The sequence below is a fragment of the Cavenderia fasciculata genome (genome assembly GCF_000203815.1).
Source record: "Cavenderia fasciculata unplaced genomic scaffold Scf_Dfasci-F-a-25c12.r2-5, whole genome shotgun sequence".
Classification (NCBI taxonomy): Eukaryota; Evosea; class Eumycetozoa; order Acytosteliales; family Cavenderiaceae; genus Cavenderia; species Cavenderia fasciculata.
Genome location: NW_004457729.1, coordinates 73,372 through 89,530, shown reverse-complemented (window position 1 = coordinate 89,530; position 16,159 = coordinate 73,372). Strand labels below are relative to the sequence as shown.

Below are 16,159 nucleotides of genomic sequence, written 5' to 3'. Positions count from 1 at the left end.
TGTTCAAGTGGATAAAAAGTTAGGAAAGCTTTCTACTGCAAGTAGAAAATCAACATTATCTTTTTTAATTATAATTGATTTTCTATTGTTTGTTTATTTTATCTTTTTTCATACATACCATCTCTTCTTTGAAAAATAAACATACGTGCATGTAATACTGGGTATCTTTTGAATTGAATTGTAGAATTATCATCAAATGGTAGGATGATACTAATAACGATTGATTTCTGCTGGGATGTCGATGGGTGGAACCGTCATTGTAGAGCAGGTGTAAAGATATTGGCGATTTCATACTGTCTCTCCATCGGTACCTAAATATTTATAGGAAAATCCTCGTCCAATATATCTTCCAGGTCTAAGTTCATTATTATTATTTCTTTATTCAAGATGTAAATAAACTAATTATTATTTTTTGTTTATTTGATAAAACAACATACAATAATAAAGTTCCACTCTCTCTTGACGAGATAATTTGTTTACACTGTTTTTTGTAGCTTTTGCACCCATTTTTAAATTTCTAATAAACTTTTGAAATGAAAGATAATATTTTATTATTTGATAGGAAATTTAAAGAAAGGAAGAATTGATGAACAAAGAGTCTGAAGAATACCTCTTTTTATAAACTCTAAACAACCAATCTTTTAATATGTATTTCACTATTCAATATTTTTATATACCTCTGATGAGGGAATAAAATATTCTTCATTTCGATTCTTGTCAAGAAACAATTTATAGATAACATTTCTATTTTCAATTAGAAATTTTTTTTAGTTCTTTTAGAGTTTTAAATTAACAAATTTGGAAAGTGATGAGAGGGAAGTGGAGAAATATTGGTGAATGAGAAATATATTTTTAAACAAAAGAGAAATAGTGTTTTCTTTTAAAGGTAGAGAATGATGTGATTACATCCATCCATCATTGGGTAAATTTCTCAGGTCTTTAACCCCTTTGGAAAACCCCTTCCTTACTATTGTGGTTCTGGGGAAAGATTAAAGAGACGGATGGGGACATTATGCACAATGAGGGTAGCAATTTGTTCATCTACAGCATTTGAAAATTGGAATCCTTAATATTTGTTTGAAAGTGGATAAAAAGTTAGAAAGCTTTAAAAGAAGAGTAGAAATTCAAATATCTTTTTTTCATTCATACCATTTCTCTCTTGAATAAAAAAATTAAGTGAATGTAATACAGGATAACTTTTGAATGGAATTGTAGTCATATCATCAAACTTATTATAGATGATACTAAAATAGTGATTAATTTTTTTGAGGAATTGCCATCGGTGGAACAGTCATCTGAGAGCAGGTGAAATAGATATTGGCAATTTCATACCTTCTATACATCGGTATATCTTTTCTAAATATAATATTTAGAGGAAAATATTTGTCCAATATCTCCTCCTCCTCCTCCTCCTCCTCCAAGTCAAAGTTCATTATTATTATGAAATTTATAATTTATTCTCTTTGGTTGTTTTTTAACAAAATAAAAATAATAAAGCCCTATTGTCTAGAGCTCTATATTTGTTTATTTTCTTTGCTAACTTTTGCACCGATTTTTAAATTTCAAGTAATCTATAGAAAAGTATTTATAATAAAGATAAAAGATATTATATTATTATTTGATAGGTAATTTAAAGAAAGGAAGAATGTAATCTCTAAACCTTAAATATTTTAATAAGCATTTCTCTTTTTCATTATTAATATTCGCCAATATATCAAAGAGTGGATAAATCAATAAATTAAATTGATAAAAAATTAAGATGATGTATCGAGAGAAAGCTATATTTATTGCATTTTTTGTAATGGAGAACAATTAAAGAGTTAAGGAGCAGTTGAAGTTGGAAGTGATATTGTTATTGAAACAATTGCCCTTGCCATTTGTAACAATAAATTGTCTGGAATGGTGAAACAAATGATGAATCCTGAATTGGCGCTCTTTTTAAAAATAAGAATATCTACAAATAAACATAAGATTAATAAAGAGAGAAAAAGTAGTATTTTTAATCTTAGATTTGGTTAGGGTCAAATATGAAACAAATTTATATTTAAGAACTTCCATAAGTCTGGGGTCAAATATGAATATATCTTCTTGATAGAGTCGAAGGCGGCAAGAACAAAATTGCCCATGGTACGAGTCTTACCGGAAGAGGAGGTATAAACATCCTCAACACCAGCGTATTGGAGAAGTACCTTTGGGGTACGGGCAGCAAAGATACCAGTACCACGTGGTGCTGGGACCAAACGGAGGAGACAGAACCACACTTACCCAGTGAGCGTTTTAGGAAGGGTATTGTTTATTAGTGTCTCTAATGATTTACCATATTGGAGCAAGTACACTTGGAAATTAAACGTTATATAAATAATATTAAAATATAGATATATATTAAAAATTCGTGGTCGACCAAGCGGGAACATGAGTTCATCAAGTAGGGTGAAAGATTTTTGTGATTGACATCGATAGTAGTAGGATAGGAATGATAGATAAACTTGCAAACATTATTATTTTAAAGATCATTCAATCAGTTGACAACAATGTAGATTTAATATGTCTATTGTTAACTTGTAAAAGGTTATACTATACTATTATACACCAGTATAGTAGTAAACTACAATTCAAACATATTAAATACCTTTCAAGAACCTATCAACCAAATGAATCGTCGATCAGTTTTGAACTACTCGCATTTGAAAGTCTATTCAACAATGCTCTATCAAATCAAATAGTATTGTCTGATAATCAAGATACACTTCCATCACTCAATAGTCATCTTGTAAACGACAACAACAACAACTCAACTCTACCTGATAATATATCACTAACTATATCAACAACCAACTTGGATGATATCAGAGTACCATCAACAACAACATCTATTAATATTTCACCTGTAGAAGGCGCATCATTACCGTCAACATTATTTCAAGGTATTGATAATCTTCAACATTTAACCTTCTCTACGGAATACACATCTCCAGAGAGACTGTGCAAGATGCCAGATACTCTGCTATCATTTACAATGTATTACCAGTATCCATCTTCTATTGAAGGAGGAGACGTGTTTCCATTGGGAATACAGAACCTGTATCTATCGTCGGCCTTTGGAGATAATATACCAACACCACTAAACGATCTTGGTCTCGAGAAACTAAAGTCACTCAAGTCATTGGATATTTCACCAGTCTTTGTTCGACAACTCATCCCTCACACATCCTCTTCATCATCTTGTCCATTCCATTGCTTCTTACCAAGTTCATTGACATCACTCAGCATTGAGTTTGAAAGTACCGTCCCTTCCAGGTTCTTCCAATCACTTGTATCCCTTTGTCAACTCATTCTCAGTTGCCGAAATGATCAAGATGATGACTTGTTCTTGGATATCACACATCTCCATCATCTCGACACATTTTCATTATTTCCCCGTCGAGCTCTTGGCGTCTCCTCTGTCAAGCTACCTCTGTCAAAGTCACTCAAAACTCTCCGTCTCTCAAAGTGTACCAACCTCTCAACACAGTTTTTCCCAACCACTTTGACAAGTCTGAGACTCAATATGTTTTTTAGACCAACCGACTATCAAGCAATCGAGTTACCAAAGTCGCTCACCCACCTCTTTTACATTGGAGATTTGGTTCCAGTTGGATGGGTTCCAGATAGTGTAAAATTATTATCAATCTCATCTTACGATTCAAATAATATTGAAATAATTCAAGGATCAATACCATTGTCAATAGAGACTCTTATCATATCCAAGTATGATGGGCCGACAACATCAAAGTATCTCCCAAATTCGATCAAACAATTGACTTGGGATAGACAGAGTGATACTCAAACACTCCCTACAAATTTGGAGAGTTTGATTTGGAGACAACCCACTCCTCATAATCATTCTTGTATATTTCCACCAACCATTCAACATATTGAATACCCTGGTGTCATCACATTCCCCCTCCCTCCTTCTCTCACCAGTCTATCATGTCAACTTGATTCAAATTTTCTCATCAATAATTCATATTATTCAATTTCAAAGTTTAACTATCAACAACAACAACAACAACAACAACAACAACAACAACAACAACAACAAGACAACAAACTATTACTACCATCAAATCTTGGAAAACTAATAATCGAAACAAGAGATATTTTTAATATTGATAATATTTTAAAGTTTAGTTTTAGATTGGATCAAGTGATCAACCAAACAAATATTGAAAAATTATCCATTACTCTTTTTGGAAGGGTATTGTTTAAAGCATCAATTAAAAGATTAGATAAAGATAATTCAAGTGTATTAATTGTCGACAACAAATCTTTATTTGGTGGTATCATTTGTCAATCGAGAAATTCAAACAACGAATATCCTCCTATTTATCTACACACCAGTAAATTTGATAATATCCCTTCTTGGGGTCATACACTTGAATAAATGTAAATGAGAATGATCTTCACTCTCTTTCTTCTTTAACTTGTGTAACCAAACCACTTACCAGTGTGGAGAGATGATATTTTAATTTGACAAATTGGTTTTGCCCAACTTGTTCATGTATTCTTGTCCAATTGAAGAAATAAATGTATCAAGTCTAACCATCAAACAGTTTTGTTTATAACAATATTTTCCACTTTTCGAACAGGTTTGAATTAATTCAAACCAAAGGTAAGGACAATAGTGAATCTGAGGGCCTTGTTCAGTCAAAGGGCCCAATTTATCTACAAATAAAATTTATAGAGATATAGTTGTATTTTTAATCTAAACAGATAGATAATAGGTTTATTCGTTATTCTTGTCAGCCAAAACCTTAAATAATTTAAAGTAGTATTTATAATCTAAACATAGAGATAATTATGCGAATAATTTATAAAATTTATAGAGATATAGTTGTATTTTTAATCTAAACAGATAGATAATAGGTTTATTCGTTTTTCTTGTCAGCCAATACCTTAGAATGTTGTTGATATGGGGTCTTGGTAAGTGCGGTGACCTTCCATAAGTCTGGGGTCAAATATGAATATGTCTTCTTGATAGCGTCGAAGGCGGCAAGAACAAAATTACCCATGGTACGAGTCTTACCGGAAGAGGAGGTATAAACATCCTCAACACCAGCGTATTGGAGAAGTACCTTTGGGGTACGGGCAGCAACGATACCAGTACCACGTGGTGCTGGGACCAAACGGAGTGAGACAGAACCACACTTACCGGTGATCTTGGTTGGGACAGTGTGTGGAGCACCGAGCTTGTTGCCCCAGTAACCACGACGGACTGGAATGACAGAGAGCTTGGCAGCAATGATGGCACCAGAGATGGCGGTGGCAACTTCCTTGGCACACTTTACACCGAGACCGACATGACCGTTAGAGTCACCAACGACGACGAAGGCTTTGAAACGGGTACGTTGACCGGCACGGGTTTGCTTTTGAACTGGCATGATCTTCATGACTTCGTCCTTGAGGGTAAGGAAACGATCGACGATTTGATGCTCTTTGATTGGCAAAGAGAACATGTAAATGTCATGGATGTCTTTGATGAGACCCAAGTTCACAAGACGACCGAGTTTAGTAACTGGGGTCCACTTCTTGTCGTCACCACCACGACCACCACGTTGTGGACGGGCACCACCACGTTGTGGAGCACCACCACGACGGTCGTTGGTTCTACGGTCACCTCCTGGGGTACGTCTGGCAGCAGTTGAAGCTGGGGTTCTTTGATCGGCGGATTGTGGTTCAGCCATTGCTAAATGAAAGATAAAGTAATGAGTAATATGGGGGTAGGGTAAGGAGAGAAAAGAGTCAGTACAATGATGTGTGAGGAAGCTATGATAGACAGAGATGACTATGCCAAGCGTGTAAGAGTATGATAGAGATAATTACATCTTCTTTCTTTATAGGGGATATGGAACTTTAAAGAATGTCTAACCTTTTTTCAGCAGACAATCACATTTTATCAAAGGTAGGCGAGTGGCAGAGTTGGTTGGTGAGCGTCATCGCAAAATAAAAAAAAAAATTGAAAAAATTCAAATTCTATTGAATCGGGCAAAAAAAAAAAAAAACTAGAGTGATTAAGAGTTTTGTAGAATAAAATATATGAGTAAATTAAATACAATGTATATTAGTAATATATATATATATTATTGATCAAACCACAGAAATTTTTACCTATTACATTATTGAATAAAATAAATCTATTGTAATATTAATAAAGTTAATGTCTTCTCTCAAAGTACCAAAATAATCCAAAACCTAAATATTATTTTAATTCTTTTTAATAAACTATAATTATAATTCATTCATATTGGTCTAATATATATAAAAGATACATGACTCTAAATATTAATTAATTAAAATTTACAAAAAAACAAAAAAAAAAAAAAAAACTCATCATGATCTTCATGAACTTTTTTTGTTGATGTTCACACATTAATTTTGTTTTAATATATATATAAAAAAGAAAGAAAGAAAGAATAGAATCATGATAGAGATAAACTTTGACAAGATATCATCATCTATTGATAGTAATCATGAAGAAGATATCACTAGAGATTTAAAATATCTTAGTACTACCCATTTTGAATTACCTCCAAACTCCAAGGTATGTAAAAATATATTAGATAATAACAAATTTATTCTTTACAACATTACTAATATTACATACCTTTTATATATCTTTTATCTTTTACTTTTTTCTTATTTCTTATTTAAGCCAGGAGAATTTTTAGATCAAGTTTGGGATCATCCAAATGCACCAAAGCCAATTGAAATGGCACATGGTACTACAACATTGGCATTTGTATTCAATGGAGGTGTTATTGTAGCAGTAGATAGTAAGTCTACACAAGGAAGTTATGTTGCATCGAGAACTGTTAAAAAGGTGATTGAAATCACACCAAACCTTTTGGGTACAATGGCTGGTGGTGCAGCCGATTGTTCGTTCTGGGAGCGTGAATTGGGAAGAAGATGTAGATTGTACGAGCTTCGTAACAAGGAATTAATTTCAGTGGCAGCAGCCTCCAAGATCTTGGCAAACATTGTCTATTCATACAAGGGATACGGTTTGTCTATGGGTACAATGATCACTGGCTGGGACAAGACTGGTCCATGTTTGTATTATGTAGATAACGATGGTACTAGACTCAAGGGTCAAAGATTCTCTGTAGGTTCTGGTTCAACCTATGCCTATGGTGTTTTAGACTCTGGTTACAAACCAGACCTCACCGATCAAGAAGCTCAAGAATTGGGTAGAAGAGCCGTCTATCATGCTACTCATCGTGATGCAATGAGTGGTGGTTTCATCAATGTCTATCATGTAAAGGAAACTGGTTGGGTTAAAATCTCTTCAGACGATTGTTTCAAATTATATCAAAAATATTATAATGTTAAACCAATCAATGATAACAATAATAATGCTTAATTAGAAAAAAAAAAAAACAATAGTGTAAAAAGAAATTGTTTAAATCATTTTAATTAATTGTATAAAAAAAACAACAACAACATATAAAATAAATAATATTTTTTTCTATAATTCTTAAAATTAATTAATTATTCTTTTTATTTTTCTATTTCTATTTCTATTTATTATTTTGACCAACCAAAATCTCTATTTAATAGACGATATAATTTTTCATTATGAGGTTTAAAGTAATCAACAAGTAATTGACGAAGTTCAGGGTCCATTGGTTCATGAGGAACAGCATTTTTAGCCTTGAATTGTCCATAGTCAAAAGCGGGTAGTCCAAGGAATTCTTCGACTTGACGGAGGACGTGTTCTGGACGATCGTTGAGATCTTCATAACGAACGAAAAGGAATTGTTCGAGTGGGAAAAAGTCCAACCAATAATCGATTTGTTCATAGTAGAGTGATTTGGCAATCATTCCAAACGATGGATGACCAGAAGTGTGAAGGATATTTCCATGTTGGAAACATTTATCGCAACGAGCACATTCCTTGTAAAATGTCCAATTCTTGTTGGTGTGCAATGTAAAAAATGGGTTCTTGAATTCTTCTTCTGCTGCTTCGTCGATTGGTTCACCAGCCAATTCACGACGTTTCTTTTCATCTTGTTTTTTAATATATTCTTGATTACCTCTGACACAAGTATTGATGACATCAATCTCTTCACGAATCATAGTGTCAAATGACTCTGGATAAGAGATGTGTGGAGCGAGACCCTTGTTATTGTCGATCCATTTGAGTGAAAAATAGTATTGAGAGAGAGCACGATCAACTGGATCACGCATCATCATGATAAACTTTGCATTCCTTAGAGTGGAAAACATACGAGCGGCAGTGAATGGATTGTTAATGTAAAAAGGAGTGGCTTCACCAATCAACTTTGGGTTTTCAAGAGATACGACGGGTTCAAAGTATTGAACGTACCATTCGATACCCTTGTTGTAGTAAGAGTTAAAGAACCACAACTCCTTTTTTGTGTGTTTGGCAACCATTGGATGACGTTGAAGGTAGAAATCCAAAAAGGTAGTACCTGCCTTCATGGCACCAATCACAATAAAGTTGGGTAGACACACTGTCTTTTGGTCCAATGGGAAGCAAGTGTTGGGTAGTGTTGTCTTTGTCTTGTTGATACGTGCTTCTATTTGTAGTTTTTGAATGTGACGATCGGTTGGGTTGGTAAAATAGGGTGCATCGGTTTGTGTTGGTCCACGAATACCATTCTTGGCACCGGTTGCCTCTTGAACAGTGTCATAGATTAGATTCGTCTTTTTAGAGATATCATTCAATGCTCTCTCTTGATCTCTAATCGTTTGTTGTAATGTTTCAATGATAAATTGTTGTTGATCAATTGCTCCTGTTCCTCCTCCATTATTGTTGCATACTTGTGGTTGTTTACTTGTTACATAGATTTGAAATCCAACAATCGATACAAATATAAAAAGTGCTATATATAATAATTTTTTATTCTCCATTTCATATAAAAAATTAAAAGATATATATATGTGTGTGTGTGACTAGGAGTCTTTTGTTCTTATTATCTTTTTATTCTTTGTTGTTGTTTTTTTCTCTATCTCTTTTTTAGTGTTTTATTTATATATATATATAAAGATACGCGCAAAAAAGAGAGAGATGAGATGCGCAACAAGTCAATGTACGGAGGAAATTTAAAAAAACAAGGGATCTGAAAAGTTTGTTGAAGTTTGCACCAACTCATTGAGGAGCGTTTTGTTTTTTTTTTTTTTTTTTCCTGTTTTGTCGGTGGTTGGTCAGTTGTAGACAAAGGATTTGATATCTACCGGGCTAGATATTTTTATCTATTCATAGGCCAGCTTGTATGCATACAACTAAAAAATCATAACTATGTTTTCTATTCATGATCGGACAAATATCTCTCTCTCTATCAATAATAATAATAATAATAATAATAATAATAGTTGTGTGTGTAAAACCGATCACCAAGGAGATCCATAAGATGTCCTAATAATAACCATCAAACTCTTGAAAGTTGTTGTTGGATTTCTAACACTCGTTGGCCAAACCCATCCCAAATAAAAAAATTATATGAAAAAAAAGTTTTTTTGTTTTTTGGTGAATTTTTTCGTGGTGTTTGGTGAAAGCAATTGAAATCATATTATTTATCTCATTGTAATAATTCTCTCATAATTTATTTATTTATTTCTGGTATGTTCAAAAACTAAAAAAGAAAAAGAAAAACTAGTACAATATTATAGAGATGATTCAATGCCACTAGTAATATAGAGTTTGAGAAAAAAAAAAAAAAAAAAAAAAACATATCTCTCTCTCTCTCTCTCTCTCTCTCTCTCTCTCTCTCTATATATATATATATCTTAATCGTTTATTAACTTTTTCTTTTTATTTTTATTTTTATTTCTATTTAGTACTATTAATAAATTCTCAATAACATTTATTGTAATATATATAAAATCTATAACCAAAAGATAAAACAAAAAAAAAAATGGTAACCTATGGATCATCTGAAAAATGTACTTCATGTCAAAAGACTGTTTATTTAACTGAAAAGATTGTAGTTGAAGACAAGGAAGAGAAAAAGACATTCCACAAGGTTTGTCTAAAGTGTTCACATTGCAAGGTTACACTCAGTCTCGGTAACTATGCTTCAATGAATGGCATTTTCTATTGCAAGCCACACTTTAAGCAACTCTTTGCCACCAAGGGTAACTATGACGAAGGTTTTGGCAAGGAAAAGCACACCACCAACTGGTCTGCCCAATCTGCTGGTGCTGCTCCATCCTCTTTTGTTCCAGTTGAGAAATCGGCTGTTGAAAAGAATCAAACCACTGCCAACCCAGATGTCGCCAAGAAGTTTACTGTTGGTAGCTCTGAAAAATGTACATCTTGTGAAAAGACTGTCTACGCCACTGAAAAGGTTGTCCTTGAAGAAACTGATAGTCGTAAAATTTTCCATAAGGCTTGTAAGTACAAAAAAAAAAACAAAAAAAAAAAGATACAAATTATATTTACCTATCCTATCTTGTTTCTTTTTTTTTATTTTATTTTTTAGGTTTGAAATGTTCAGAATGTAAGATTAATCTTACATTGGGTACCATTTCACAAGTTGGTGGATCTCTATTTTGTAAGGTTCATGGAAAGGCTCAAAACCAATCTCAACCAAATGACAGCAAGCCATCAGTTGTCTCTACCGGACCAGCATCATTTGTTCCAGTCGAAAAGACTAGCATTGAAAAGAACCAAACCACATCCAACCCAGATGTCGCCAAGAAGTTTACTGTTGGTAGTTCTGAAAAATGTACATCTTGTGAAAAGACTGTCTACGCCACTGAAAAGGTTGTCCTTGAAGAAAGTGACAGTCGTAAAATTTTCCATAAGACTTGTAAGTATAGAAAGAAAAAAAACAAAAACCATAAAGACAAATTAATATTTACCTATCTTTCTCTTTTTTTTATTTTTATTTTTTTTTAGGTTTAAGATGTTCAGAATGTAAAGTTATTCTTACATTGGGTACAGTTACTCAATCAGATGGACAACTTTATTGCAAGACCCATGCCAAGCTCCCAACCAAGAGAAACGATAACCCATTCCCATACTTGGAAAAGAAGGAAGCCTACGTACCATCGGTTGAAAAGGTAGAACAAGAACAAGCTGCCGCTCAAGAAAGTGAAATGGAACGTTACAAGAGATTGACTGAAATGAAATATGTTGAAGACGTACAACCAAAGAGACCAACTTACCAAGAACAACAAGAAAAGGTAGAACAAGAACAAGCTCAAGTTGAAGAAGAAAAGAAGGAGGAAGAAAACAAGGAGGAACAAGAGGAAGAAGAAAAGGAGGAAGAAAAGAAAGAGGAAGAACAAGTTGCTGTTCAAGAGGAAGAAAAGAAAGAGGAAGAAGAAGAAGAAAAGAAAGAGGAAGTTGCTGTTGAAGAAGAAGAAAACAAGCAAGATGATGAATAAATTTAAAAAAAAAGGTAGTATTTTTTTTTTCTAGAGTTTCAATCTCTCCATTAACACAAACAAACAAAGATCTTTTTAAATCATTCAATTATTTTGAATTGTGTCTACTTTTCTTTTAAAAAAGTTTCATTATTATTTATTATCAATTAGATTTTAATATTTATTTTAATCCAAATCCATGTCTGCTGATTTTGGTTTCTCTGATTCTGGTTGTGGTGGAGTTTGAGTTTCAGCAGAGGAGGCTGGGGCTTCGGTATTTTCAGTGGTTGGAGTGGTTGGAGTTGCAACTGGAACTGGCTTTGGCTTTGGTTTGTTGAGGATAGCATTTGAGGTGGCAGCAATCAATTGCTTCTTGGCGTTGACTTCAGCGATATTGATGAGACAGGCAGAGGTCTTTGGGGTGGCTTCTTGCTTCTTGACGAGGGCATCGATCCATTGCTCAGTGTTGTTACATTCGGTGATGATTTTTTCCTTTTCTTCGGCGGGGATATGATCGTATTTTTCTTGTGGAGTCATTGCTTGTTCACGATAGTGAGCAATGGTGTCCTTGAGTGAACGAACAGCTTCTGGGTATTCTTCATTGTCTTGACGTCTCTTGGCAATTGGATTACCAATCTTGGTCAATTCCTCCAACTTGGCGACGTAGACACTCTTGAGTGTGTCTTCACCATCACCATAGAGCCAGTCTTCAGCTTCTTGGAGCAATGCGAGCAACTTGGTTGATTCCTCCTTGGTGGCGTATTCAGCAAGAGAGCTAGAGAGACGTGATCTCATTTCATAGATGTAACTTTCGAGAGCGTTCTTACGATCGGCAGTTTCAGCGGCCAAAACATCTTGAGCGTGCATTCTACCTTCTTCTTCGGTGGCCTTGAGGAGATCGGCTGGGGAGAGACCATGGACTGGAGCAAATTGGAATTGGAGTGGAGTTTCCTTTACCTTTACTGGTGATGGTTTCTTTACTTCACATTCCTTCTTTTCTTCACCTTCCTTCTTTTCACCTTCGACGGCTTCGCCCATCTTTTGATCGGAATCCTTTGGTGATTGTTCTGGTTGTTGATCCTCTGGTAATTGTTCTACGAGACGAACTTCATCAATGTGGAAGACACCGTGAATGTCTAACCAAACCTTGGCCTTGATGGAACTCTTGTTGGTAAATGCTGGTACATTTTGAACAGTGAGCGATTGGAGGGTACCATAGGTGGTAGAGACAACAATTTCAAATGGTTCGGCCTTGGAGATTGGGAAAGAGATACGGAGTGGCTTTGGTGATGGGACTGGTGAGGTCAAGTTAAAGAGGGCGAGGTTTTGTTGGATAGAGGCACTCTTGAATAGGACACTGATTGGATAAGAGGCAATATCGTTGATGGCAAATTGACGAACCTTGAACAATGGTGACAACATGGCACATTGCAATGAACAACCACGACAGACAGATTCTTCAGGGTTGATGGTCTTGGAGAGGTCACGACCGAGGAATTCAATCAACTTCTTTTGAACAGAGGTTGAACGAGTACCACCACCAGTGATTTCGATAGTGGTGAATTGATCGGCAGTGATGCCACTGGCTTCGATAGCCTTTTTAACTGGGGCAAGGATGCTTTCCAAATCGGCGGCACAAAGTTCTTCAAAGGTCTTACGATCGAGGGTTCCCTTGACGTCCTTGTCTTCCATGAGCGAGTCGATAGAGATTGGGGCTTCATTGTTGGAGCTGATCATCTTTTTGAGACGTTCACAGGCTTGACGAGTACGAATAAGAGCCTTTTTGTTCTCGAAAATGTCAATCTTGTACTTTTGTTTCCATTCTTGTTGGAAGTGTTTGACAAGGGTGTTGTCAAAGTTACGACCACCAACATTTGGTTCATAGGCAGTGGACAATACCTTTAATTCACCCTTTTTGAATGCAACAGCTGCAACAGAGGTAGAGGCATCACCAATATCGATAAACAATACACGAATTGGATCAGTCTCTGGAAGATCCTTGTAAATACCATACGAGAGAGCAGTGGCTGTGGTTTCATTCATAAGACGAGTAATGTTTAAACCGGCAATGGCTCCAGCATTCAACAAAGCTCTTCTTTGGTATTCGGTCCAGTAACCTGGTACTGAAATGACTACTTCACGCATTGGTGTGTTGCTGAATGCTTCTGTAGTACGCTTGAGCTTACCAAGCAAGGCACCAACTGTAGCGTCAGCTGAAATCTCTAATGGTTCATTTAGATAGTTGACATTGAATCCAACTTGTCCATTTGGCAATTCGAATGAACTAAACGATTCTTGTACCAATTCTCCTTCAGAATTCTTGAAATCTGTACCAATAAATCTCTTTAAATTGGTAATTGTATTTCTAATATTTCTTAATTGCTAAATAAATAAATAGATTAAATAGATAGATAAGAGAGAGAAAAAAGAAAAAGAAAAAAATAAGAGTTAGTAAATGTTTATCTTCTTTTTCGTCTTTTTCTTTTTGTTCTTGTTGTTTACATACATTTGTAGCAGCTGGTTCACCCAAATATCTTTCCTTTTCACCAAATGAAACAAGAGTTGGAGTTAGACGATTGCTGACTTCATTAGCAATAACATCAACACCACCCTTTTGAGCAACTGCGATTGTGCAGTTCTTTGTTCCTAAATCAAATCCGGCTGCGAACATTGCTATATATTATATTTATTATTATTGTACTAGAAAAAAAAAGAGAATAAAAAATGTTTATGATGTTGTTTTATCTCTGTACTGTAAATAAATAACGACGAAAGCTCACTCAAAACTCATTCTGAACAAGCAAAAAAAAAACACACAAGGAATCGATTCACCAGTTGGCGAATTTTGCACCAAAACTAGTTAGATTTTCATTTGATTTTCGTTTTTGAAGTTCGTCATCTAAAAAAAAAATAAAAAATAAAATTAAAATTATCGATGACCATAACAGTAATACTTGGTTCAGATTGAGAATATAGTATAAAAGTATATAGTAACTTAAATTAAATTTAATTTTATTATTAATTTAATTATAAAAAACAAACCAAATTTATTTATTTATTACTTACTATGACCTTGAGGGGTGGATCTTGTTTTTCTTTCATTTTTTAAAAGATCAGGAACTTCCAAATTTATAAATCAGATCAACGAGACGTGAGAAAACTATAGATAAATCTCCTGTAGCGGGATCGCAAGGTTTAACGAAGTAGTAGACGAGATTCGAGCAAGGTTTTTTGTTTTTATCAGTCGGCGTGAGTTGATTGAATCAATCCTCACTGAGAGATGTCTGGCAACCCCTCTATCACCCTCACCGTCACACACAACCCACCCACGATCATTGACGTTGTTGCGCTCTCTCTGATCATAATAGTATGAAAACAAGAAAAATTAAAACACATTAACTTTCTTTTCTTTATTATTATTATTATTATTGTTGTTGGGCACCCACTACTCACATCTCTTTCTCTCTCTCTCTTTGATCACACGATACCGCCAACCATCACTTTCAAATTCGCTTTATCACTGTTTTTTAAAAAGAATAGTACATCTGTATAGTAATAATAGAAGTTGTAGTCATTGCAATAGTTCATCGTCAGAGTTGTAAAAATAATAATAATAATAAAGCAAACAATATTAAAATGGCAAAAGAAAAGAGTAAGTATTAGAACCACCTGATGTGGTCACATGACTATATAGTAAATGAGATGTGATGAGATGAGAAAAGTAGAGACACTTTGTAGTTGGTTTATTTCATCTCTCATCATACCTTCCTTCCTTCCTTCTTTCTTTCATTTATTATTATTCGTCTCCAACATACGATATCGTATAATACAAATCGCATCGATTCGCTAATTCTTTTTTTTTTTTTTTTTTTTTTTTCCCCATTAGTAGAGATTGAAATCAGTGATGCTTTAAAGAGATTATTAGTTCCACAAGATGTAGTCGTATCACGATATAAAACTCAAGATGCATTTAGAGATGCACTACAAAGAGGTTTCTTTTTGGTAAAATTTCCAAAAATGTTTGGTATGTAGTAATACTATTTACGGTTACGGTTTTTTTTTTTAAAAAACAGGGTCTGATTGTTCTTTTATCATTCATTATAATCTATCTTATCTTAGGTGGAAGTGAACTGGGAGTTTCATTGGTAAAATCAACACCAAAGGATAAATTGGAATTTGAATGGTTGGGAGATCAAGTCAAAGTCATTGGTAAATTGGAATTCCAAAATGTTCCAACTAAATTTAAAGGTTCTTTTAATCTATCAAATTTAGAAGGAACTGGTTGTTTGGAATTATAAACAAACAAACAAACAAATAATAATAATAATAATAATCATGTAATTATATAGAGGCTTAAAAAATCAAACAAACACAACAACCATCATCATCATCATCAACATAATCGTCACTGTAAAATTTAAAAGTATTCATCCCAACCCGACAATATAATAATTTATTTAGTATTTAATTCAACAACAACCCAACCACCACCCGCAAAGAAGTACTAACACCCAAGACAATAACAATAACAATCAACATCAACCGATGACCAAGTGTCAATATGGCCATATGAACACAAACAACAAAAGCGGCATCTATTTCCGGGACCAATAGTGTATATTGGTCCCCCTTTAGATAATATCAGGCAATTGACCAAAAATCACCGATTTGGTAATGATCATAACTCAAACCAACCAATTTATTTCGCTACCCCCTCCTTTACCAATTTCACTTATGAACCAACACATTTACCAAAATGTCAGTAATTCTAGAAACAAAATAAACA

The 16,159-nt window shown here is 34.2% G+C and overlaps 9 protein-coding genes across 9 annotated transcripts; 4 read left to right on the top strand and 5 right to left on the bottom strand.

The window, feature by feature from the left end:
- Positions 1-3: 3 nt before the first annotated feature.
- Positions 4-1,433, bottom strand: DFA_00372 (uncharacterized protein; the record flags this gene model as incomplete). The annotated part of the gene is made up of 5 exons (XM_004358304.1): positions 4-59; positions 119-210; positions 969-1,041; positions 1,150-1,244; positions 1,333-1,433. The coding sequence occupies 5 exons, from the start codon at positions 1,431-1,433 to the stop codon at positions 4-6; spliced, it is 417 nt and encodes a 138-aa protein (XP_004358361.1).
- A 1,040-nt stretch (positions 1,434-2,473) lies between these two features.
- On the top strand, positions 2,474-4,423 carry DFA_00371 (uncharacterized protein; the record flags this gene model as incomplete). The annotated part of the gene is made up of 1 exon (XM_004358303.1): positions 2,474-4,423. One exon carries the CDS (start codon positions 2,474-2,476, stop codon positions 4,421-4,423), a length of 1,950 nt encoding a protein of 649 aa, XP_004358360.1.
- Positions 4,424-4,504: 81 nt separating this feature from the next.
- rps2 (ribosomal protein S2) lies at positions 4,505-5,723 on the bottom strand (the record flags this gene model as incomplete). The annotated part of the gene is made up of 2 exons (XM_004358302.1): positions 4,505-4,704; positions 5,048-5,723. 2 exons carry the CDS (start codon positions 5,721-5,723, stop codon positions 4,505-4,507), a joined length of 876 nt encoding a protein of 291 aa, XP_004358359.1.
- A 66-nt stretch (positions 5,724-5,789) lies between these two features.
- On the top strand, positions 5,790-7,399 carry psmB5 (proteasome subunit beta type 5; the record flags this gene model as incomplete). The annotated part of the gene is made up of 3 exons (XM_004358301.1): positions 5,790-5,843; positions 6,440-6,580; positions 6,692-7,399. 3 exons carry the CDS (start codon positions 5,790-5,792, stop codon positions 7,397-7,399), a joined length of 903 nt encoding a protein of 300 aa, XP_004358358.1.
- Positions 7,400-7,563: 164 nt separating this feature from the next.
- On the bottom strand, positions 7,564-8,913 carry kil1 (sulfotransferase; the record flags this gene model as incomplete). Its single annotated transcript, XM_004358300.1, has 1 exon — positions 7,564-8,913. The coding sequence occupies one exon, from the start codon at positions 8,911-8,913 to the stop codon at positions 7,564-7,566; it is 1,350 nt and encodes a 449-aa protein (XP_004358357.1).
- Positions 8,914-9,917: 1,004 nt separating this feature from the next.
- DFA_00367 (LIM-type zinc finger-containing protein) lies at positions 9,918-11,394 on the top strand (the record flags this gene model as incomplete). The annotated part of the gene is made up of 3 exons (XM_004358299.1): positions 9,918-10,395; positions 10,485-10,814; positions 10,904-11,394. The coding sequence occupies 3 exons, from the start codon at positions 9,918-9,920 to the stop codon at positions 11,392-11,394; spliced, it is 1,299 nt and encodes a 432-aa protein (XP_004358356.1).
- A 165-nt stretch (positions 11,395-11,559) lies between these two features.
- hspH (heat shock protein Hsp70 family protein) lies at positions 11,560-14,044 on the bottom strand (the record flags this gene model as incomplete). Its single annotated transcript, XM_004358298.1, has 2 exons — positions 11,560-13,755; positions 13,880-14,044. The coding sequence occupies 2 exons, from the start codon at positions 14,042-14,044 to the stop codon at positions 11,560-11,562; spliced, it is 2,361 nt and encodes a 786-aa protein (XP_004358355.1).
- Positions 14,045-14,201: 157 nt separating this feature from the next.
- On the bottom strand, positions 14,202-14,475 carry DFA_00365 (uncharacterized protein; the record flags this gene model as incomplete). The annotated part of the gene is made up of 3 exons (XM_004358297.1): positions 14,202-14,272; positions 14,328-14,367; positions 14,440-14,475. 3 exons carry the CDS (start codon positions 14,473-14,475, stop codon positions 14,202-14,204), a joined length of 147 nt encoding a protein of 48 aa, XP_004358354.1.
- Positions 14,476-15,009: 534 nt separating this feature from the next.
- Positions 15,010-15,881, top strand: DFA_00364 (uncharacterized protein; the record flags this gene model as incomplete). Its single annotated transcript, XM_004358296.1, has 4 exons — positions 15,010-15,025; positions 15,260-15,397; positions 15,493-15,657; positions 15,835-15,881. The coding sequence occupies 4 exons, from the start codon at positions 15,010-15,012 to the stop codon at positions 15,879-15,881; spliced, it is 366 nt and encodes a 121-aa protein (XP_004358353.1).
- Positions 15,882-16,159: the final 278 nt, after the last annotated feature.